The sequence below is a fragment of the Carya illinoinensis genome, chromosome 2 (genome assembly GCF_018687715.1).
Source record: "Carya illinoinensis cultivar Pawnee chromosome 2, C.illinoinensisPawnee_v1, whole genome shotgun sequence".
NCBI classification, from domain to species: Eukaryota; Viridiplantae; Streptophyta; class Magnoliopsida; order Fagales; family Juglandaceae; genus Carya; species Carya illinoinensis.
Window position 1 is genome coordinate 29,206,686 of NC_056753.1, and position 25,211 is coordinate 29,231,896.

Below are 25,211 nucleotides of genomic sequence, written 5' to 3' on the forward strand. Positions count from 1 at the left end.
TCACTGGGATTTAGCCTTTATCTTTCTTTTTATATAAGGAGATTAATTCATTAAAGTTCTACTTGACCACTGAAAATTATCAGATAAAAATTTTAAATTTTAAAATTAAATATTAAAATATTATATTTTAATATTATTATTATTTTAAGATTTAAAAAAATTAAGAAAAAGTTAAATTATTTATTATATTTTGTATGAAAATTTGGAAAAGTTATAATAATGAAATGAGAATTTTATATTTGAGATGAAAAATTTAAATAGCCAAACAGTACCTAAATGGATGGGGAAAGATTATCCATCCTTACCTATCCCATGTATCCACTGTGTTCCCAAACCAAAATAAAGTCCTAAAATGAATCAAAATTTAAAAGTCATAGGCTTGAATAGAAGAAAGGAATAAAAGAAAGAAAAAGAAGACCAATTAACAGAAAATACATAGAAAGAAAGAATGAATGACATTTTGTTTAACTATATTTTTGTTTGTAGTTTTCACGACCAAAACCAATAACACCATTCCAACAAAAACAATAAGAAGTCGTTTCAGACTAAACAATACAGTTCAAACGCCAAATATCTTCCAGTGCAAACGAGACTACAGAAGAGGTCACAAATTTGTGTAATTTGCATGGGCATCTTAACAACCTATATCAGTATATTTCTCTAGTCTAGTAGATATTGAGAAAACAACTCCCCTACTTACAAAATGATAAGAAAACGAAAAAAGCCGCGTCTTGTGCCCAGTGCAGGAGACGCCGCCTTGTTGGTAACAACCATTAATTAGAAGAACTCCTCTCAACAGATATATACAGTAATCCCTTTCCGTATGATTAGATAAACAGAACTCTATACAGTGCTACCTTTTATCAGCCCTGCACTGCCAGGGCTTGCAAGTGATCTATAAAAACTTCCAAGCTCAAATCATCAGTGAGAATAATATCTGATCCTTGCATGTATGTCGAATTATGAGTAACGGATGGATTCAATTTTGCTAGAAGAAACCTTGCCTGACTGCCATGCTGATCACATTTTATAATCTTAGGGGCAGGAACTCTTTCCGCTACAAGCTGCTCTGCATCAAGCTCTGGAGCTTCCAACAGCTTTCTTAAATTCCCATGGCTTGGGTCCTTGTCATAACCAAGCTTCCTCCACTGAGCAATCTTAGATCCATAATGAATAACAACATGGAAATAAGAATCAAAGAGCAAAATAACGTCTGGAGAAATCGAGCGAACATCTAAGAGGACTGGAATAGGTGGCCCATCAAAGGAATATTGGAGAAGTGTAGGTTGGATCATGATAAGTGAACCAACCACCCCCTCACGGTTCAGCATCAGCCGAAAGAAAGCAGTTTCATCAGGAGTACAGTTAAATACATCAATAAACTGGGACCTTCTTAAGTAGTACATGAACTGTGGATAAAGTGAGAAATTGGATGAAAGGCGGAATGAAGAAGGATCTTCCTGGACATAATCACCAAACTTAGAAGCAAAACATATCAATGCATCATCCAGCCATCTGATAACCTCCCGGGCTTGACACTTTTCTGCTCGAGCAATAGCAAGTCTTGCCATCACAGAAGCGGCTGCTTCTTGGTCGAATCCAGCAGCAATTTCTGGTGAGTGGTTTCCAACCCATCGTCTTGCAGCAGTTGTCACTCTTTTCCTTATTTCTGTGTTCCCATATCGATATCGTGTTATAAATTGTATGGAAAATGCAGATCCAGGTTGGACCTTCTGCTCATCGCTCACTTGAAAGAAAAAAGCAAAGCATGTTTTGCTAGTGAGTGTGCCCAACTTCCATATATAAGTACTACCCTCCCCAATCTCATTGTTACTCACTAAATTGTTCTTCCGCCGAAGGGATACACAAGGTCCAAGGGCTCCACAGATTTTGACATCTTTAGTGGTCACTATCTCAATAGTTGCATCAAAATACATCTTCAAGTTTCCTTCTTCATCACGATCAAAAATGTGCTGCAAGCATTTTCTAAATTGGCTTGACTCGAATGAGTCTCCTAGCATCATGAATCCACCTGAGCTCTCAACAGGGCCTTTTAGCTCTGATGCTCCAATTTGATCAAGAGAAAAAGCAAACAAATCAAGAACAATAGATGCATCGGATAACCTGTGGGATACTCGCTTATAGAAGCTGCTAGATTTACTATAGTAAGGTGCTTGACCATTTATCAGATCTCGATGAGTTCTGATGGCACTCCCAAGATCTGTGTCTACAACAATCCCTGGTCCTAGAGTCGCAGGTCCAGATGAAAAGACCATGATACGAGAGCCAATATTTACTAAGCATCCTTCCAGAAGTCCAAGTGCAGCTAATATTGCTGTTCCTGTGGACCTTAGAGGGCGATGACCCAGCCTGGCATGCGGTGAAGAATGGATCTCTTCTATTGCAGTAGTTACACTGAATTCACATTCAGACACTGGTAGCAAAAATCCCTGCTTTCGGATAACTGGTGTCTTTCCAAGATGCTGTTTCTTTGTGGGATTGAAACCCAGAAACTGTTGGGTCTAAGGTTTAAAGATACAAAAAAGACGCATTAAAGCTTAAGCAAGCAAACATTTTCTTTTGTATGCATGACATGGGCCACACTCTAACCTCATCTCTTGGAGAAGCAAGGCATAAGTATGACGGAGAGAACAAAGAAGAAATGCAGAAATGAACAATAAGACAAATATTCTTAAATAAACATGCGACTAGGGTATTGGAGAGAACTGAGCGTTGTCAGGTTTTCAGAATCACCGGAAGAAACCAGAAGGCACTGAACCATATCGGAATACTATCCGTACGAATACTACAGAAAAATGAACTATGGACTACAAAACAGTTTTGCCTTCATCCCAGAAGTGAATGAAATATGCTTCTGGAAAACACAAGTGTATTCAACTATGCCAAAGAATTCTATCATCACTCCTAAATGAAACACAGAATAAAAACAATAGAAGTTTTGTATTAAGTAAGCACTCCAGGTGCAAACACTACGCATCAAATTCCGAATGTCGCTGCTAATTAAACCATGCAATTGAGGCTCTAGACTTTCCAAAACACAGTCATAACCGCTTAACGTACAAGTTGAAACAAATAGCATTATTTTCTACAGGAATGGAAAAGAAAGAAGAAAAATCAAAGCAAGTACCTGCTCTGAAGAAAGCTCGCGATCTCCATGAAACAAAACGACTCTCGAGCACTCGGAAAATCCAAGATCATGGACACGAACCATAGAATCATAGGTAACCAATCCCACCAACGCATTCTCCGGCAACCGCTCCACCAAAAGCAACAACTCGTTCTTAAGCGCCCGTAGCTCCTCCTCGGCCGTGCAGGTGTCCACAACGAACACAAACGCAGATCCTCCCCCTCGCGAATCGCCGCCCGACATCGACATCGACAACGACGATGACGACGACGAAACCATAGACGCCAACGAAGATGACGACGAGAGCCCGTTCGACCAATTATGCTTGTAATTCAAATTCGGACCACTTGGGTTGGTAACGGGGCTCACGCTCTTTCTCCCGGGGGCATACTCCACCGTGCTGTAAGTCGGGAAAAGTTCGGCGGGAAGATTGGTCTCTCCGATACCGGAATAGGATCGAGGAAACGGGTTCTTCTGGTAACAAAACGGGCAGTACCAAATGCGAGACGCGTAATCGAGCCGGGCGTATGGGTTCAAAATGGCGCCGCAGTAAGAGCATAGGAGAGGATCGTAGGGGAGGATCGGGAGCTCGGAGGATTGCATCAATGGCGTGCACATGACGCTGAGGGGGACGACTAGAGCTGAGCATTCAGATTTAGACGCTGGCCATGAGTTCCAGGACCAGCGGAGACCTTCGATGGCCTCCAACTCAACGAAATCCATGAGCAATAGTCTAGAGGGTGGGTTTGGGGGATCTTTAGGTTAAGCTTTCATGGGTCTTTGCTAGGTGGGGGAAACCTAACCCTTGAATTAAGATGGGGAAAGTGGTTTTGAATTGTTAATTTCTTTTTAATGTCTGCAAAGTAAGAGGCTAATTTTCTTTTATAATTTGAAAGAAAGAAAGTAGAAAAGTGGAGCAAGAGGGGAAGTGAGGGGACTCGTTTGGTTCCCAAGAAAGCGAGAGAAAATAAGATAGAAAGGGATGGAAATGCCCTGTGCTTCGGAGTTAGGGTTTAGATGGTGGCGTCTTAAGATGGCGATCAAAACACTCATTGCATTGTTTTTTCGATTTTGGGCTTAAGTTGCTTGATTGCTTCAACCGTTCGATGCGTCGGTAACTGTTTGGTGCGGAAGGGATTAGCATCATAGGCGAAACGGTTGTGAAAGTAACGTGATTCAATTATTACAAGTGGTTGATTACTGAAAACAAATATTAGTGCGTGGATGCACACTGCCGAAGGAGAGGATCTATCTGGCATAAAAAAATAATAATATAAAATAAAATAAAATCTCATTTTGTTAATTAATTTTTTAAAATTTTAAATTTTTAATCATTAGAAAGAATTTAAAAAATATATAACTTTATTAATAATCACATTTTTAACCTTAAAAATTAAAATGCTCTAATGGTAACTTTGAGCTCTAGCACGTTCTTTAACACGTAGAGCATAACTAATAAAGTACCAATACAACATAATTTAATTTAAAATATATATTTTAAATTTTAAATAGTATAAATAAAATCTTATAATTTAAAAAATACATCATTATAAATGATGCAAGAAATGTAGAATAGATGTCTACTAACCCTTTTAGTAAATTAGAGCCGGCCCTAAAAAGGAACTGCTAGGATAAGGATTTTGTAAACCAATAATGAAAATAGTCATGACTGTGATTGGCATTTGGGAAATAAACAATGGAGTACTCTATTATGGAGCCGTTGAAACATATATCCACGACGATCCAAATTGCCAAATTGGTAGCGATTCATCATTAATGAATGCACAAAGGCCCACGCCCCGGCCCAGCAAGGGTGGGGACTGTGGAGGGATATTTGAGATCTAACACTCATAAATTCACAATAGTTCTTTCATTTTATTATTTAAAATATATCGTTAAAATTTATTTTTTTTTATTTTATATACTGATTTTTATTATAGATTATATATCAACATATATATATATATATTTTTCATATTATTTAAATAATATTTTTTTATTTTTTTAAACATTTTCTTTTTATCAATAAATTCGTAATATCCATATATTTTTTTATATTTACCATATATTATTATATATATTGTAATATAATTCAGTCCTATAAATACTAAATAAAATTATATAAGTTAAATAAAAATAAAAAATAAAATCAAATATGAAAAAATTAGATAAATAATATTTCCAAGATTTTTTTAGAAGAAAATAAAATATAAGTGTTTGAAATGATGAAAATAAAAAGAATTTGTATTGAAATGTAAAAAAAGTAAAAGGTAATGAGGGAGTAAATAAAGTATAAATAATAAAAAAAAATTATTTGAAGAATAAACAGTACCCGCTATATAAATTTTTAACCTAATCGAATGGAACTCATTTTATGAATATGTTTTTAAATATTTTATCTTTTTTATATTATACATAAGCCATTAAGGGTACTTAGAGATGAGGATTTCAATCTTGTTACACGTGGGAATTGGTGGCAGGATTATGCGCCAATGTGGAAATACTAAGTTCGGTTTGGTAAATGAGATGAAAATTTTAAGTTTTAAAAAAAAAATTAAAATATAATATTTTAATATTATTATTATTTTAGAATTTGAAAAAGTTAAATTATTTATTATATTTTATATGAAATTTTTGAAAAGTTGTAATGATAATTTGAAAAGTTTGAGTTTGAAATGAAAATTTTTTGTTGCCAAACTAAACCTAAATAGCATATGGTTTAGGAGGTGTGTGTCGTGCATATGCGGTAGTTTGGGAGAAGGTAGAAAAAGCATTCGATTATGTTGATTTTAGATCAATTTGAACATTTTAAATCGATAATTAAAAAAAAATTTGAATTGATTTTAGTGTTTATTGAAATTTAGTGACTTAAGTGAAACGATTTTAGTGAATTGATCAATCCAGATAGTTTCAAGTCGATTTGAACCGACTCGAACCAACTTAAAAATTATATTTATTTTTAAGTTATCTAACGACTGATTTTCTCTTTTAATTTATTGTACAAATATATGATAGAATTAAATATATATTAACTTTTTTATCATTATATTCCATAAGAATCGTATAAAAATTAAAAGATAAAACATGTAGTTCTTTATTTTTAATTTAACAAAAAATTAAAAAGATGAATGAGTATTTATATTAAATTTATAGTTGTGCATAAAATACTACATTTTTCACGTGTTTATAATTTAATGGTCTTCATATTTTTCATATTTAAGACAAAAAATGTCAACAATTGGGGTTAAAAAAATAAATTACATATTTATTGAAACCAACTGAAAATTAGTTAATTAATTTATATTTTATATTATGTTATACATTATATCAAATGTTTGAATTGCATCGTATGATTTTTAATACTTTTTATTAATATTAAAATATCCGATTCTAAATTGTCATGAATTACCTGGTTTAATTTGTTGAATCACTTAATTCATTGAATTGATCGTTTCCCGATTCTAATTTTTTAAGACTTAATTTGGTGATACTCGGTAAGTGATAATGTTATATGAGATCCAATATTATTTAAAAATGATAGGTTATTACTCTTTATAATATTCTATTAAGGCTCTAATGGTATGCTATATGAGTTGGGCATTCCATTAATGGAGAAAGATTGTAATACCCTATTATAATAAGTGATAATAGTTTATGGGATCTCACATTATTTAAAAATGATAAGTTATTGTTCTTTATAATATTTCAATGGAACTCCAATTGTATTATTGACTTTTTTTTTAATAGTATAAACCATGTAAGTTGTGTATTCTATTGGGATATTACACTTTTGACTTGAGCTTTGAAGATCGACCGCTAGCAAGCACAATGGTGACTACATGTATGGTAGTCTAAGGTGAGATTTTGATAGTGAGTTGAGATAAAAGTTGAATAAAATATTATTACTATTTTTAGATTTAAAAATATTGAATTATTTATTATATTTTGTGTAAAATTTTGAAAAAATTAGAATGATTCGATGATATAAGTTGATATCAACTCTGAATCTAAACGGGACCTAGTAGTCAAAATGTAATATTTTCCAATCCAATAGAGAGAGAGAAAAAAAAAAACTAAACAAAACATATGTAAAAAGTAATGTTTAGAAATAACACATTAATGGTTTCAAGTCTTTCACTATGAAATAACATTTAGAGACTTCACTTGACTTGTTATTAGGTTAGCATCGTATGGCATTGAAAAGTTGACGGAGAGAGAGAGACCCAAATCCACCAAGATAGGCACTCATTCTAGGTGAAATTTGGAGTCTCACGTGGCAATGGTGCGTGTTAATGTCAAAAATCACACAATAGATTAGAAGGTGAGAAAGAGTCGTTCCCAATCAGCTATGACTCTTTGGGCCTTGAACGATGTGGTTTAGAGCCCCCAGCGTGGTCCAATGCTGCTATGCATCTATCCATGATAGTGAATAAAAAATAAATATTGAAAATATTAAATAGAGATTGACACACATATTAATGTGTTTCTGCATATTGTCTATGTCTATTGGGCGCTTGGAGAAGAGAAATCCACTATGATATGCTTATTTTACAATCTCTTATAACCTCTCATTTATCATTGTACAGTGGAAATATTAAATATATTTGTTGAAGAAGATGTTTTCGCTGAAGCCCATTTCGAGAGGTTCAAGAAGCTGAATAAGAGATTAAAAAAGAAGTCAAGTCCCCCTGAAGTAGTCTGGCTGTTTCCTTTTATATGAATCCCCTTTCCATGTGCTTTTCGAGAATTGTGAGGATAGGTTGCATTTCCCTTAGTGTCTAACATATTCATTTCTTTTTCACTTTTTTTCTTTCCCCTTTTACCATTTTCTGGCTTTTCTTCTTATATCCTCCATTTCATTCTCTTACCATTTTCTAGCTTTTCTTATTACTAGTAGAAAAAAACATCCAATGGACGTTTGCCTAGTGGAGGCAAAATATTAACGTAAAACTTTCCTATGAAAGCAAATAATAGTATAAAAAAAAAACACAATAATTGTATTAAAATAATTATATATTTGAGAAATTAGAACATAACAAGTTATCTCCTACAACAATAATAGATTGTGACACCCAAAGACATAGGTCTTGGTCGAAAGCCTGGCGTACAACATTCACTGCTAAATTAACACAAAATGATAAAAAAATATATTCATTATAATACAACATACAAATTTTGGTATTAAAGTTGTAATAATTTAAAACATAGGAAATTTAAAATTACTTTATTTTAATGTAATCAAATATATGGTTTCTAATATGCAATAGGAAAATGAAATATGCAGGAGAGTTCGCGCAGGGATCATGCAAGAACGTCTATGTGAAAAATGAAACGGTGTGTTTTGCACGAACGATCCATTCGGATTCCTCCTCCATCTCCCTCCATTCAAATCCATCTCCAACTCCTCCATCTTCGGTTATTCCCCAGACCCGATATCGCTTTCAGAAACCGCTGCATCTCCCTTCTCCATTATCATTGTCCTCCATCTCCGAAGTGACCTAAGATGGGTTTATGAACCCAAAAACTCTAACTGAGAGCCATCTCGATCCTGAGAGCCTGAGAGCCAACTCTATCCCGCAAAGGTTCTCTCTCTCTCTCTCTCTCTCTCTCTCTCTCTCTCTCTCTCTCTCTCTCTCTCTCTCTCTCAAATTGATTCCGTTTGTTCTTGACCGAAGGGGTCAAAGTTAGTTCACGTTGGGTCTGGATTATGAACAATTTTTCCTAAATTATGACCTGCCTTGTTTGCCTATTTCAGTTTCTGTCATAGGCTTCAAATTTACTTTGAATATGTTTTAGTTTTGGCTTTGAGAAAATTTTGGCTTCATAGTTTTTGTTTCTGTCAAAATATAGTTTTGGTTTCATAGAGCCTCTCTCCTTTAAAAGAGCATTTCGAAGGATAAAGTTCCGCTTCCCTGTACATATACTGCTGCATCGAGGGAATTTAACAGTGGGCAATCACGGAATTATTTGGATTGTTGTGGACCATCTTCTTATTCATTGTAATATAGCTAGGTATCTTGGTCTTTTCTGTCCTGTTTGTTCAGAATTGTGTGGACAATTGTTGGAGCTCTGTGGCTTGTCATTTTGGACAATTGTTTTTTACAGCATTCTTGTACTCTCTTTCTCTCTCTGTGGGATCTTTGATTTTAACAGAATATCTGAGTTATGATGTCTAATCTTCCTATTGTGCAATTTCTTCTTTAGATTGGGTGTATTCTGTTGCTTGTTAGTAGCTTTTCAAGCACTGGATATGAGTCTATACCACGAATACAAGGATTTTGTTTTTAGGAGAAATGGAGGTAATATGTTTTGTATAATAGAAAAGGGAAGAAACACCATCTGTCTTTTTATCTATCTGGAGGAATGGTGATTTGGTTTGCTAAGGAGATAGTGGTTTCATGACTAAATTCAAAGATTCTGATGCAGATCTGTCCAACTTATTTGCTTCCTCCAGATTCTAATGGGATCATTTCCAGTTAGAAATATTGGGAAAAAGAAACAATGGCAATTCTTGAAATATAGACTCCAATAATTTTATAACTGATAAAAATTTAATATAAATATTTAAAATGCATCTAGATTCCATATTTTTTATTGATTTTAGTGGCTTAAATTTACCTTTCTCATTCTATTGGTTTTTCATTTTTTGGCAGCTAGAATGATTTGGTTCTCTGTGTCTGGTTTGTAAAAAGCCAAAGAGCATGAAGGATGAGAATAATGAGGGTGTTGAGACCATAACTTCTTGTGAAGTGGCAGTTATTTCATGCTAATTCTTCATATAAGAATTGCAACACCGAGTCTTATATAAAGGCCAGTTATTCTGGGGCTTTTAAATATGCCACATTGAATTACTTATATAAAAATATATATATATATATATATATCTACCACATTGAACACCAGTTCAGCTGGTGGTTGTCCCTACCAACACTACGAGCCTTTGCACAATCAGTTTTCGGCCAATTATTTGGACTATGTGAACCAGAAATTACCATCTGACTATCTGAACTAAATTGAGATTTGTTCATTATCTACTACCTCAGAACCCCCAAGAAAGAGCGATAGCATCTTCATCGTTTAGTTCAACTCAAAATCCAGTTTCCATAACTTTTGTACTGAAACTGTTGGCAACTAAGAAAGATATTAATGATTGTTAGCTTTTGGATTTTAAAGTTTTATCATTATAGTACTGAGGTTCAGGAGTAAACTAGAAAGATGATTTCCTTGTAATGAAATGGGTTGCAGTTTCTAAAAAATCTGGACTGCAAGGAAATGGGTTAAAGTTTATGAGATGAATGTGAATGAGGGAGACGAACGTGAATGACAAGGAAATGAGTTGCAGTTCTTCTACAGACAGGAAATGGGCGTGAAGTTCGTCTCTGGTCGTGTTTTGCATTTCAGCCTTCCGGCCAGTCCCAGTTCAGTTCATGTGGGTCAAATAGTCATTTTTATTTTATTTTATTTTATTTTATTATTTCGTTAGTTGTAGTTGTTGTGGAATTGAAAAATCATTCCTGCGCAATCCCTGTGTGAAATATCAGAAGAACTGTAGATATAGATATCCTCTATTTCATTGTCTCCTCCTTATCCCTCTTTGCTTTCTTTCTTGCCATGTAGTGGTGACCTTTAGGAAGGCAAGGCCTGGTCTTGGGCTGAATATTTTATCACTTTCAGTGTGTTATGGAAATTTGAAATCACACATGGGAATGGAAATGATGGGCATGAGCTTAACAAAAACAAGTAAACTAAAGTCTATCAACAAAAGAGCCAAGTCCATGATATTTATTGTTGGCCCACGACCTAGCCTGTGAAGTGCCCCTCCCCACCTATATTTTTTTTCTCTCCTCCGACACCAACTCTCCAGCCTTCAACAGAGCCTCAACAGCCCGTTCCCATTGAGCTCCTCCATCAAAGATAGGTGCTCGTCGCCATTTCACAGGTGAGTTTTCTACTCTATTTATCTTTCAGTTTCAGTACTGTCATTTCAAATCATGAACCCCGACTTGATATAGTTTTTTGTCCATATTTTCTATTTTTGTTCCAAGTTTTTCTCACATGAGGTTCCAATAAAAAAACTGAAAGAAAATCCCAACACAACCACCAGGCATATGTGTCCACTTCTCTGTAGTAGTGGCCAAACACTACGACACTTTCTCTGAATTCTCATTCATTTCTCCAACAATTAATAAGTCCTGAAGGACAAGACACAAACCCTACTCAACCACTCATACACACCCAAAAAACCTACAAAAGCCCACAAATTTCTCAAACTAGATCCTGCATTGTCGTGAAAAAAGAAAATCATTGAAATCCAACAACGTCTCTCACTGTCTCTGAAGAAAATCACAAAAGCCCCAAATTTCTCGAGCGAATGCTCTTCATAACTATCCTATTTATTTAGATTGAGATGTTTCATTTGGAAAATTCTAGTGGCCATAAGCACAAAATATGAAAAATTCTAGTGGCTATACCAAAAAATATTATTCAGAAAAAGCCTAATGAAAATTGATGCAAGTATAGGAGCATGCTAGTTTTGGGAGTGATTTACCTTTGTTATGAAGAGTTGCATTTCTTTGGAAATGTATTTGGAAAGCTAGAGTGCCCAATAAAGTTGCATTCTTTTGCTGGTTGGTGTTGCTTGAGAAAGTTTTAACTACCGATAATTTAAGGAAAATGAGCTTTTATGTGATGGACTGGTGCACCATGTGTAACAATGATGGTGAATCTGTTAACCATTTATTTCTTCACTGCAAAATGGCGACAATTTTGTGGAATGAGTTATTTGTAAAGGTAGGCATTGGTTGCGTGATGCCTTTTCATATGGTGAAATTTTTGGCTTGCTGGCAAGGTACAACAGGAAGTGGAGCAAGCTCAGCGGCGTGGAGAATGATTCCCCTATGCTTATTTTGGCATTTATGACTTGAGAGAAATGAGAGGTATTTCGAATATCGTGAATGTAAAATGACGGCATTTAGGGATTTTTTTTTTAGCACTTTAAATTTTTAGGTGAATAATCTTGTGAGGGATATCAACATTTATAATGCTTTTTCTTATTATTGTTTTTGCTTTAGATTGTACTTAGGTGTATTCTCTTTTATACTTCCTGTGTATTTGGACTATGCCTATTTATTTTGAATAAAATCTCTTTTACCTATAAAAAAAAAAAATGAAGAGTTGCATTCTTAATCTTATTGACGATATGAAAACCCAAGTAATGAGGACAGATGTGGTAGTTGATAAATTTGATATAGGTCTTTTGAGTATTGGGATCACTATGACTTGACTATGGTTGTATGAATTCATTGGCTACAGTAGTATGCATGAAATTTAATTTTGGTTTTGAAGGCAATCTATGCATGTGTTGCAATGCAATTCATTTACTGATGATTAGCTTTGTGACTTTTATCTATGTTTTCTTTTTAAGATTTGAGTAACATGCTACTTATTTTTTTCCATGATATTTTATTATTGAAGTGTCTTTTGAGTTTAAGCTTTTGCTCATTGGGGACTCTAGTGTTGGAGAATCTTGCCTTCTTCTGAGGTTTGCTGTAAGTTTTAGGTGTTGTTTTATTCCATTCTTATAGCCAATCCATGTTTTAAAATTTTTATAACAGAAGAGATTGTTTGATATATGTGTTTGTGTTTGCTGTAAGTTTAAGCTATAAATTTATTTTCACAAATAACTCATATAGGCTAATAATTTACTTGTAAATTTAGTGAGTGATCAGTACATTTACTTGTATCTGATAACTTCTTCCCCATAGCATTGTGAATGTCCAAAAACTGGCAGGCAGTTTTTTGAGTGCATAAAAAATGAATGTGCATCCAAAAACTGTCAATCCCATGAAAGTTAGCATCTCTATGCTGTTGATACTTTAGTTGACTATAAAAATAAAAATAAAAAGTATTTAACAAATACAAAATAATTAAAGAAATATAAATAATATAAATAATAATATTTTATTATTATAGAGAATGTGATGGTTAATCCAATGTAGACTTCAAGTTTTGAGTGATTAGTTAAAAGTAAAAAAGTTATATATTAATCGAATTTTGAAGATTGGGATGGCTAATCTAATGTCAATGCTCTAATAACAAACAACTCATTTTCTCCTTCTTCACGCCGAGCAAAGAGCTATTCTCCTCCTTCAGCACTTGTTCTCTACACCCTTCTTGATTTCACTAACCACCGAATACCAAGGGTTTCTTCTTGCCCTCCTTCAACGTTTTGGTGACCAAGAGAGGGCTTGATTTCTCAACCTCAGCCTTCAGTCGGCAAGGCAAGCCAACGTTCCTGCCCAAGGAAAGTTAGTATTTTCCCGTTTTTCATATGAAAAAATCTAGTTGCAAGTATAATTGTATGCTAATATGTATACCAATCTAATGTAATTGGTCAAAAAATAAATTTTATTGAAAATAGTGCTAATTTAAATTTTGAACATGAAGAAATCAATATTAGTACACAGATTAGTACGCGACTTTACTTGTATATAACAAAACTTTTTTCATATTTTCTCATTCCAAAGAAATGTATATGTGTTTACATCTTAGAAGGAGAGTCAAGAATAAAGAAGAGACTGTGATTCCCAGTCCAGATTCTCGCATACTTATTGCTTTATTAGGTGGGTACTGACTATTATCCTTATAGATTTGGATTTTTTCAGTTATTTTGAACTGTTAGGAGGAAATGCCCAAATAAACTTGAACTACAAAGTGTATAGATTTTCTTAAAAATGAAGAGTGGCAAAACGAGAATAAATTATTCCATAAACCTAGCCCAACACATTACACGTCTCTCACAGGGCAATGGTTTGTTTTGTAGATTTCACAAAAAAAAAAAAAATGGTTTGTTGTGTAGGACGCGACCCACCAAGTAAAACAACAGGGTTTTGTATGAAATGTTTGTGATGGGTTTTCGTTTCTATATTTTTTTTCCACGTCAGACGGCCCAAGCCTATGCAAACACATCATGGCCTAACCGGCCCAATACATCCGTCTGACCCAACCGTTAAATTTGGGTTCAACTAAACAGCGGGTTGGATATCGGGCAAAACAGTAGCCCATTCGCTTCATCTCCATTGCAAACCCTACCCCCATTCATCTCTCTCTCTCTCTCTCTCTCTCTCTCTCTCTCTCTCGATCGTGCCTCCAAGAAACCAAGTATTGTGTGTCGAGTGCCGACTTCTCCAGCCCACCAAGCAGCCTTTCCTTCGCAGCTCACCAAGCAGTCTTTCCTTCGCAGCTCACCATAGCAGCCCAACTCCATCCACCGTTCATGGTAAGCTACCTCTCTTGGTGCATTGTGTGTAGAGAGAGAGAGAGAGAGAGAGAGAGAGAGAGAGAGAGAGAGAGAGAGAGAGAGAGAGAGAGAGAGAGAGAGAGAGAGAGAGTTTTAAGCCACCAACGATTCTTCAATATTTTTTGGTTCTGCTTGGCCCTAAAAAATTTTCATCTCAAACATAAAATTTTCATCTCATCATTACAACTTTCTCAAATCCCCATACAAAATACAATAAACAATTTAATTTTTTTTTAACTTTTTCAAATCCCAATACAATAATAATATTAAAATATAATATTTTAATATTTAATCTTAAAACTCAAAATTCTCATATGAGAATTCTCAGTGGCCAAGCAGAACTACTTTATCCTCCATCCGTTGTTATTTTGAAGTATTTATCCCCAAATCCTATATATTTATTGGGTTTTATAAGTATGAATGCTCGTATAAATTTGTTGGATTTTGCAAGCATGAACGTACATAAGAGGGAAAAGGGAAAACAACTAGCCTGCTATGAAATTTTTCGAGAGTGAAGCTGCAAAAGCGGGAAAGAAGGTGGGGAGGGTGAATAAAGAACGTCAAAACCATAAATAGTTAGTCAATTGAAAAGAAACACCTGGTCGAGGGGCATCTGCTGAAGGACATTTAACAGAAATAATTAGGTGTCTTTCTCCCAAAAATTCTCGTTTAAACATAAAATTCTCATTTTATTATTATAATTTTTCTAAAATTTTATATAAAATATAATAAATAATATAATTTTTTTCTTATTTTTTAAATTTTAAAATAATAATAATTAAAACTTAAAATTTTTATCCAAAAAATTTCAGTAGCAAGAGAACCTAGTCAATTGAGCAGTATTAACTGCATATAAAGTCACAGGTGCAACTTAAAAAAAGGGTCCGGTTTTAACATGACTCTGGGTCGTGTTGGGCCCAAATGTAGCTTGGGCAGATTGCGTTGTAGGCCTAGAGGGTGCGGCGTTTGTTAAAAGGGAAAAGCTTCCCACAGGAACATCCGTTATTCCTCCATCAACGGAGTCAAATGGGGACATGCCACATAGATGGCACATGAACACAAGGGTAGACCGTATTCCATAGGATTTCAAAAAAAAAATAAACAACTCTTTTCGTTTTCGTGCACTCCGTCCTTCCCCCCCCCCCTCCCCCTTTCTCTCTCTCTCTCTCTCTCTCTCTCTCTCTCTCTCTCTCCTTCCCAAGAAAGCCTTTCAGGAGCAGGGGCCACCGTCTAATCCGTTCCCCACTGCCGATCTCGGATTCTTCGTCGACCGAGAAAACCTTTCCCGATCTCGGAGTTGACGAAAGGACGGAAATCACTCTGTTGGTCTGTAAGTCACTCTCTCTCTCTCTCTCTCTCTCTCTCTCTCTCTCTCTCTCTCTCTCTCTCATTCTGAGGATTTCGTCTCTTCCTTTCTATTTTTCCTTCTTTTTCCTTTTCTCTAATGTGCTGGTTTTTTGGGTTCTGTTTGCAAAGCTTGAATTTCGTCTTTTCCCTATAACCTATCACACTGTAAGTCACCCACAAAAGCAAATTCAGTTGTCTTTTTTGTTTTCTAAAGTAGAAACTCGATCATTCATGGCGACACTTGCAGCACCTAGAGAAATCCCAAGTGTTGTAGTACTGTTGTCTTTCATTTTTCCTTGCATTTCAGTTTTGTTGATTTCGACGAAGATTTCAATTGATTGGTCAAAGTTCACACACCATTAACAATTTTTTTAATCTGTTTTTTGGGGGACTGGGATTGAAGTTCCCACACCCTTAACAATAAAGTGAAAAATAAATAAAAGATAGATTTTTACGGTGGGTGGGTTGCAGAACTAAACTGACCAAGAATGTGTTGCGCAGTGCGATTTTCGTGCGACTACGGTGGGTGGGTTGCGCCGGTCTGGAACTCCTCCACTGGTGGTATGCGGCGGCGTGAAGATGTGGGAGGAAGTGGGTTGATGGGTAACGAGAGAAGAACACACGGTTGAGAGAGATGAATGGTCTGGTTTCTAATTTTGCTTTGGTGCGATGCAATCCACAGATGAAGATGTGTGTTTAGTGACGTGTCAGCTCTTTATTGGTGTCCATTAAACTCAATATATCGGATTGACCTGCCTAAAGAGGAACTCTTGTTAAAAACTAAGGTTACTGTATAGCATAACTCCGAAACATTGTATGTTGCTTGCAGCCAGCACGCATAGAGGCCGAGTATGTTTGGTATTTCATATGGAGAGCTCTTCCTCTTGATTGGTGCCACCGCTGCCCTCGTCGGTACTCTCTCTCAGTTTAGATAAAAGTTTGGTTCCAAATATTCCGTATGTTCCATTTTGATTTGGTCATAGCTTTTCTGGGGTTATTTGAGTTTTGGAGTTCAGTTATGCGAGTCCGCTTTATGACAATGTAACGCAAACAAAAATTGTTTTTTTTTTTTTTTTTATGGCGAGAGTTATAGGCCCAAAGGATCTCCCAATTTTAGCTAGAACTGCGGGGAGGTTAGCTGGCCGAGCAATCGGGTACGTTCAATTAGCTCGTGGGCAATTCGACAATGTTATGCAGCAGTCTCAAGCTCGTCAGGTAATTTATTTTACTCTTTCTTTTTATACCTCTGTGTACAGATAAATAGGCAGATGAGGATGCTTTGTTCTTTGAGTAAGAGATTATGGTAAATGCGATAAATGGAATCGTCAATTTGACCCTTTGATAATGCAGATCAAGCTTATCTACACTTTGGGATGAATGGGTTTGAGCTAATTTTGCTATTCTTTCTGTTTGGAAGTCGCATGGAAATGATCATGCTGAATCACATTGACGAGCACTATGGCTCTTTCTTTCATTCTTTTTCTTTTTTATTTATTTGTTTATTTTTAATACTTTTTCTGATATGAGGATTGGATATAGGTCTATAATCCAATCCAAGGGAATCATGGAAGATTACAGTTTCCTTATTCCAACTGTGCCGCATATTTCGTTTGATCTATTCTGTTTGATATATGGGTCTATTTGTATCCTAAACAACATCCAAGGATGTGGAGAGAGAGAGAGAAAGAAGCACTTCATTGTTAGGGTGAGGCGGAGTGCTTTGGAGAAGTTCCTTTGCTCATGTCATGATGGGATATGCGAGGCAATCGGACAAATGGACATGAGCTAGCAAATATGATGTGGATATTTATGCCATTATTCTCTTGTTGACGGATGATGAGCCCCAATAATTTATTTTCCTTAAAAAAGTTTCTGCAATTCAGAAATAGAAAAATACAACATGTACACCTCACATATTAAACGCAGCCCTGGGATCTGGGCAACATGGACTCAACATTAAATACTGTGGAGTTTAGATATTGTGTCTATTTCTCTCTGAATTGTTGGAAGTGTTTGTGACAGAAAATTGTTGGGAATCTAAATCTCTTGTTATTTCTTTTGATGAGTAATAATTTATTGAAGAAATAGGCATAAGCCCAAGTACACAGGAGGTATACAAGGGATATACCTACAACTTCCAGAAACAAAAAGAAAACAAACTAAAACTAAAACAGGTTCAGAATATTATCCACCATTACATAAGCTTTAGCTCAAAAACCCAAAGTACTCAAGAAAAAATCCCTAAGATCTTCCAAAGAACGTTCTTTATCTTTGAAACATCTCCCATTTCTTTTGATCCATATGCACCACATAAGACAAGGGGCAATCATCTTCCAAACACATGCCGCCTTCTTACAGCCCTTCAAACCCTTCCACCCTACCAATAAATCCACCACATCTTTGGGCATTACCCAATGTAAACCTGTCCAGCTCAAAACCTCATCCCACAAGAATCTAGTCAATTTGCAGTGAAGGAAAAGATGATTTACTGATTCTCCATCCCTTTTGCACATGACACACCGGTCAGTAATAAACAATCCTCTCCTTCTAAGATTATCAGTTGTCAAGACTTTGCCCAAAGAAGCCACCCAACAGAAGAAAGCAACCTTGGGAGGAACTTTCACTTTCCATATACTTTTCCATGGGAAAACACAACTACTATGACTTGACAAAACTCTATAATGGGATGAAACTGAAAGCTTAGCATTTCCAGCAGAAGTCCATACTATGCTATCCTCCCTTTCAAGCACCAACTTTAAGTTGTAAAGTTTAACCAGCAATGCCTGAACTTCATCCACTTCCCAATCATTAACATCCCTTTTGAAAATAACATTCCATTCAACCTTATTATTACTGCTGCCATAAGAATCACAAACAGCTGCATTTTGATCCCTTGCAATTCTGAAAAGGGTAGGGAATTCCAGCTTAAGAGTAGTATCCCCACACCACAAATCACGCCAAAAGAGAATTCTCTTTACATCTCCCACCTTCAATCTAAAATTATTAGAGAGGAAATCCCATCATTTTCTAATAAATTTCCGCAAACTCACCCCATTTGCTCCACTAGAAGCTTTAGAACACCAACCTCCCCACAGACTTCCATACTTCACAGCTATTACATTTTTCCATAGAGCTTCACTTTCCAAATGATATCTCCAAAGCCATTTCCCAAGTAAAGCTCTACTAAAAACCTTTAAATCTTTAATCCCCAAACCACCACCATCCAATGGTTGACAAACTTTCTTCCAACTAACCAAGTGAAACTTTTTTTCCTCTCCTATACTGCCCTATAAGAAATTCCAAAATAAACTCCCAATTCTCTTTTCAACCTTTGCCGGAAGAGGAAAAAGAGAAAGGAATTAGGTGGGCAGGTTAGACAAAGAACTTTTAATAAGAGTTAATCTTCCGCCTTTAGACAAATAGATCCTCTTCCAACCCGCTAACCTCCTTTCAATTTTTTCAATCACCCCATCCCATATGTCTACAACTTTAAAAGTTTGGGGGAAGCCCAAGATACCTCAAAGGCAGTGAAGAGATTCTGCACCCCAGTAAGTTTGCTAAATCTGATAAATTCTGAACATCACCCACAGGAACAATTTCAGACTTCGATAAATTAACTCTTAACCCCAAAGCAGCTTCAAAACACAGCAATAGTGCTCTTAAAGCACGTAAATTAGCAGAATCAGGCTCACTAAAAATCAGGGTATCATCTGCAAATAATAAATGAGAAATCTTTAATCTATTCCTTGACTCATTACCCACCACAAAGCTAGACAGAAAATTACCCTCCACAGCCTTCTCAATCATTCTACTCAAAGCATCCATAATCATAACAAAAAAGAAAGGGGAAATCTCTTGTTGATAGAAATGCTCCAAATCATTCCTCATCTCTCTTCCTAGGGCTCATCATGATCTATTTAGCTAGGCATAGTACATAGGCCTGCTATTGGTAGCCATAATAGGCATGTGTTTTCATGGATTTACCCCCTAAGCTAAATTCCTTTCTGCCCACAATGTTCTTAGAGCCCTGGTGAAGACGTGTAATGTGAATGATGTTCTCAAGTGGTATCAATGCATTGTAAACTGAAGTTCCAAGGCAAGAAAGAGAGGCTATAAAGAGAATTTAGAATTATCCAGAAGATAGATAGTGCCTGGTTAAGATAAGCAATAGTTTTGGTAATTTTATAACAGCAAAATACACAAAAACTTATGTGCTTTGCATTAATCTTTAGGTTCACAAAGAACTTCAAGATACAATGGCTCAACTAGAGGTTATTCGACATGAAATCCGAGGTATCTCTTTTATTAATCCTGGCCCTTTGACTCGAAGGCTGATGGACGAACCTAAAGATCCTGCTTCCAACATGGATTCTGGTACACCAAGTCTCTGAAATTTTTATGTTATTGGGTTATTTCAGTACCTTTACAAGTTTATTCCCTCTGTTTAAATGTTATTCTTGTTCACCATCCTAAAATGTTTTTTTGGTCTCTCTCTGCTAAGCAGGCAATAGGCCACCTGATAAGTGTGAAGAAGCACAGAAGCCTATAAATGCTATGATGAAGGTTTTTATTTATTTAATTATTTATTAATTTTTATCTTGGTTACATCATTAATGTTGCTTCTTACATCGGATCATCTTAATCCCATTTGATGCATCTCTATCAGGACTATAAAACCTCAGGTTTTGTTGATCTACATAGTCAAGCTACTGCTTATGCTAGATTGGCTGAGTCTGAAACCTTAAAGACTGGTTCTTTGAGTAGCATTACCGAAAAAGAGAACATCATTGATGAATCTACTCTCTTCACTGTCCTCCCAATTTCAGCTGAAAGCGCTGGGATGCTACCAGATCGGAAGGGTAATGATCTTCCCTCTATCAGTAATTATTTTTATCCATCTCTAACTTCTGGTGTACTTATTTAGTAATGGAACTTCATGTTGTTTCTGTATTTAGTTTATGTGCCTAACCCAAGAACAGCGCACAGATCAGTTTGGACTGGAGATTTTCCTCCCCATATTAAATTAGAAACTTAAAAGCACTTGTGCTTTTTTTTGCTAATTTTTTAGCTTCTGCTCTGCAGTAATTTGTTAATATCTTCAGCCTGTTTCTTTATACGACCTGAGACCCTCAATCTGTTGTCCTGTGCCACTTCTTGTTCCTATTGGTAGAGCTTTAGGCTACGTTTGGATAGTGAGGTGATCTCAGATGATTTGTGAATAGTAGTGAAGAAGTGTTAAAAAAATAATGATAAAATATTGAATAGTAGTGAATAATAGTAAAAAGTAATGAAAATTAGGTGAAAAGTAATGATAAAATATTGAATAGTAGTAGAGTGATCTCACTACCTAAACCCAGCCTTAAACTTTGAGTTTCATTGAAAGAAATAAGCCAAGTATCTTTATGATGATTCCTCTTGGAAGTGGTTTAGGTACCAAGGATGGTAAAGATATTAGTTTCTTATTTTTTTGATAAGTAATAACATATTTCATTGATATAAAGATAGGCATAGCCCAAGTACACTAGAGGTATACAAAAGCATACACCTATTTAAGAACTAGAAACCGTTACAAGGAAATCATGGAAGATAAGACCATTTAGATCTAACGCAATAGCCCACAAAAACAAAGTCTTCCAAAAAAAGCTCCTAAACTCTTCTAAGGAACGTTCATGATCCTTAAAAAGTCTCTCATTACGTTCACTCCATATACACCAAAGAATACAAATAGGGGCCATTTTCCATACAGCTGCAATCTGAAGCACTTGAAATTGAAATTATCATCATTTGCAGTCTACTTGTTCACCTCGCACTCTTTTCTTGAAAGAAATCTTAATTAGATATTAAAACTAATGCGAAGAATTGTAATCTTTTGGAATAGATGAAAAATTGGTTGTTGAAGACTTGAGCTTGATGGCTGTAATAAAGAGGAATAAGGGGCTTTGATTGTAAAGCCTTAACTCTGGCATGTATTTTTCATAGGGATATCTGGTTTGACTTTGTATGCAAGAAATCTATAAGAAGGATTTGCTAAGGTAAACTATTTTGCTTAGGAAATAGTGGACATCTCGTATTTTGGTAAGTGGACATCTGGAAAATTGCTTAGGAAAATGCATTTCATTATACATAGAAATCGTAGTTAACTAGTCAGTAGTTGGAACATTGGATTAGCTGCCTAGAAAAAGGTTTATTCATATTATGCTTATGAATTTCAGTTTTATTTTCATTCAAAGAGTTTAAACAGAACCGTTTGTCCACGTACATACTATTTAACTTGTAATAGTCCTTCAAAAAAAGGAAAACTCCTCTGTGTACATCGCTTGTGGAAGTCCCGACTATCATTGTAGGTGGTGTTGTCTTCTTTGTTCATTAATTTACTTCACTGAATGCACCTATCAAAAAATTTACTTCACTGAATGCACTTCTTTAAAAGGACCATTCGACATACCTAAGTTTTTTGATGGGACAATTTTAGAGCCAAATGTGCACCTCAAATATGCACGCTAGTGCAAATGAGTTTTTTTGTTTTTCTTTTCTTTTGCTTTAAGCATTTTTTTAAAATCCTTAACCATTAAGAATATATATATATATATATATATATTTATATATATGAGTGGACACATTTGGTAGACATATTTGGGAGCCATACTATCATTTTTCTTTTTGAAGATAGCTTGAAATGAGTTTTATGAATATGCAGTGTCAAATATTTATATCCAAATACTTGTAAAAAATATATATTTATGTCCAAATAATTAACTCCATGGATGTGGTGGCAGGAAGTACAAAAGGATCAGACATTGTGTTGGAAGCAGTACTTGAAGCAGAAGTAGCACGTAATGCCAAAGATTTCTTTTCACAACCCCAAAATCAAATAGATCGAATAGATAGGTAATGCTACTTTTGGATCTACCCATAGGGGGTTGGGGTAGTACATTTTCCACTCTCAAACTAACGTATGCTTTATACATAACCCTAAACTACAAAAATTGATACAGTGCACCCTCCAATTATTAAAAGGGACACATGCACCTCTAACCACCAAGGACTGTCAAATAACACTGCATTAAAGCATGATGGTGAAAACTAAAAAGGAATGTCTCCACCGGCTGCCAACAGTTTCTTCGAAATTATGCTGAACGGGTTGGCTAATCCCCTCCCCGTTTTAGCAACTTATCCCAAGGTCTTCTCACCAAGAGCTCCCTGGCAATGATAGAGAAACCAGCCTGCCTGCTGTGGCGGGCGGCTTTTTTGTTTCACAATAAGACCCGGATGATGATCCCTACCCTCGGGTAGTTTGCAAGTTTACGTCCATCTCTGGTCAGGTACAATTTCCTTTCTTTTCTTTTTTTCTATTTAAACTTTCAGATTTGGACAAAAGGTTCTATTTGACATAAAGGTTCTAGTTGGAAGGTGCAATGTTTCGCTTTTGGTTGTTTGGAGTGTAAAGAAATAAAACACTTGTTAATTGGAGGGTGGAATATCTATGCCAAAAGAAAATTTACGTTCATATTTCAAAATTTCTAGTGAATTCTATGTGAGACTGTATATTGTTAATGCTGATGAAGATGTCAATGGTTGAGATCGTTACCATGTAAATTTTGCTAGCTGTCACAGGCTCTGATGAGAAAGTTGCTCTTACATTGTATAAAACCAGTTCATAACAACTTGCGCAAGTCAGTTTGTATAAATAAATCATCTATAGGGTGCATGCTGTTTGCATATTTGCCTCCGGCCTATGGGTTGAAGTCAATGAAGTCCTCCAACTTGAAAGGGTACTTTAGAGGAGGTTTGGATAGTAAGCTGAGAAGAGACGGGACGTGTCGAGAGTTGTAAGTTGAATAAAATAGTATTAGAATATAATTTTATAATATTATTTTTATTTTTGAGATGAGTTGAAACAACCCAATTTGTTTTCAAATTCATCTCAACTAATCTTATTTAATGATTACAATTTTTACAAACTTTAACATAAAATATAATAAATAATTTAATTTTTTTAAATTTTAAAATAATAATAATAATATTAAAAAATAATATTTAAACAGTATTTTATGTAATTTTTAACTTTCATTTCAATTCAATTTAGCTCGACGACTAAATGCAGTCTTAGTTTTAAACTGTATTCCATTTGCAACTTACATGTGGATAAAAAGGGAAAACAAACATGGTACAGAAACAGTAGACAGCCCAGGCGTTTAAAGACTAATGCTTAGATTATAATGTTATACATTTTATTTATATATCTATTTTATACTTGAGGTTGAGGGTTACAAAAACCTAAATTTCTCTTTTGGGGTTTTGGTTGCCTTCGGTTTTTTCTAGAGAAGAAGAAAAATAGCAAATTTTTATATCTCATCTGAACTGACTCTAGTGCCTCTTTCCTGGTCAACTCGGCAATAGTGAAATTTTGATAGGATTTCCAAATTTCAAAGCCGTATAAGAAAGGGTGGAGATTTTCTTCTTTTGGATCAGCTATGGCTTGTTTGGAAATACAAATTATTTCATCTCAAGATTTTTTATGATATTATTTTTAAATATTATCAAGACAGAGACATTTTTTAATTTTTAATTTTTTTTATATAATCATTACAAATTTTTTAAAATTTAAAAAAAAACACAAAAAAAATTATATTCTAATAATAATTTTACTTATTTATTTTTCATATTTTTTAAAATTTAATTAAATATTTTAATTCAAATAATTCCATTTCAAAACTCCGAATGGTAGGTCAATTGGTTAAGCTTTGGGTTTGCTCTCCAATGATCACTAGTTCGAGTCTCATCAGGGCCACTGGAGGATTTACCTAGTCGTTAACTTCAGGGTTCCTTGAGATTAGTCGAGGTGCACGTAAGCTGGCCCGGATACCCAAGGTCATAAAAAAAAAAAAAAAATTCCATTTCAATTCACAAATTATTTTACCGTGCTTTACAAAATTCTGTGTCTTGTCTCACTTCACAACTTCAATTATTGGATATAAGGAATGTTGTTAAAGAGACATTTTGTTGCCTTGGGCAATCAATCACCGTCAAAAACAACTGTTTCCATTAAAAGCAACCACAAGATCAGACTCTCTCATAAATGCCAGATCCAACAAATCATTTTCCATCTTTGAATTTAAGGGGAAAAAAGACTCCACGGATTGGAGAAGAAACCATCTCTAGTTTTGCGTATATTTCTTCTTTTTCTTCTTCTTTTTATATATATATATATATATATATATATGTATATAATTTTATAATTTATTTTTTTTATTTTAAATTGAATTCATAAACAACGGTGTAGATAAGAAAATGTAGAAGCAGTGCATTTCGCAAAAGGAAAATGCCACTGTATTCGACCAAGAAAATCCAATCATGATCCTCTCTCTCTCTCTCTCTCTCTCTCTCTCTCTCTCTCTCTCTCTCTCTCTCTCTATA

General features: G+C 35.1%; 2 protein-coding genes across 9 annotated transcripts; one reads left to right on the forward strand and one right to left on the reverse strand.

The window, feature by feature from the left end:
• Positions 1-436: 436 nt before the first annotated feature.
• On the reverse strand, positions 437-4,310 carry LOC122300724 (protein transport protein SEC23). Its single transcript, XM_043111580.1, has 2 exons — positions 3,149-4,310; positions 437-2,522 (listed from the first exon to the last, which is right to left on the reverse strand). Exons 1-2 carry the CDS (start codon positions 3,869-3,871, stop codon positions 864-866), a joined length of 2,382 nt encoding a protein of 793 aa, XP_042967514.1. The 5' UTR covers positions 3,872-4,310; the 3' UTR covers positions 437-863.
• Positions 4,311-14,407: 10,097 nt separating this feature from the next.
• LOC122300725 (sec-independent protein translocase protein TatB) lies at positions 14,408-23,390 on the forward strand. Of its 8 annotated transcripts, none has more exons than XM_043111585.1 (9): positions 15,589-15,777; positions 16,296-16,515; positions 16,624-16,706; positions 16,888-17,009; positions 20,027-20,168; positions 20,296-20,357; positions 20,461-20,653; positions 22,571-22,682; positions 22,812-23,390. In XM_043111585.1, exons 3-9 carry the CDS (start codon positions 16,646-16,648, stop codon positions 22,879-22,881), a joined length of 762 nt encoding a protein of 253 aa, XP_042967519.1. In that variant the 5' UTR covers positions 15,589-15,777; positions 16,296-16,515; positions 16,624-16,645; the 3' UTR covers positions 22,882-23,390. The 8 variants fall into 8 exon arrangements, with proteins under 8 accessions (XP_042967520.1, XP_042967519.1, XP_042967518.1 ...); XM_043111584.1 differs by having other exon boundaries at positions 16,296-16,484; XM_043111586.1 differs by lacking the exons at positions 15,589-15,777; positions 16,296-16,515 and adding an exon at positions 14,408-14,426.
• The last annotated feature ends 1,821 nt before the right edge of the window (positions 23,391-25,211 follow it).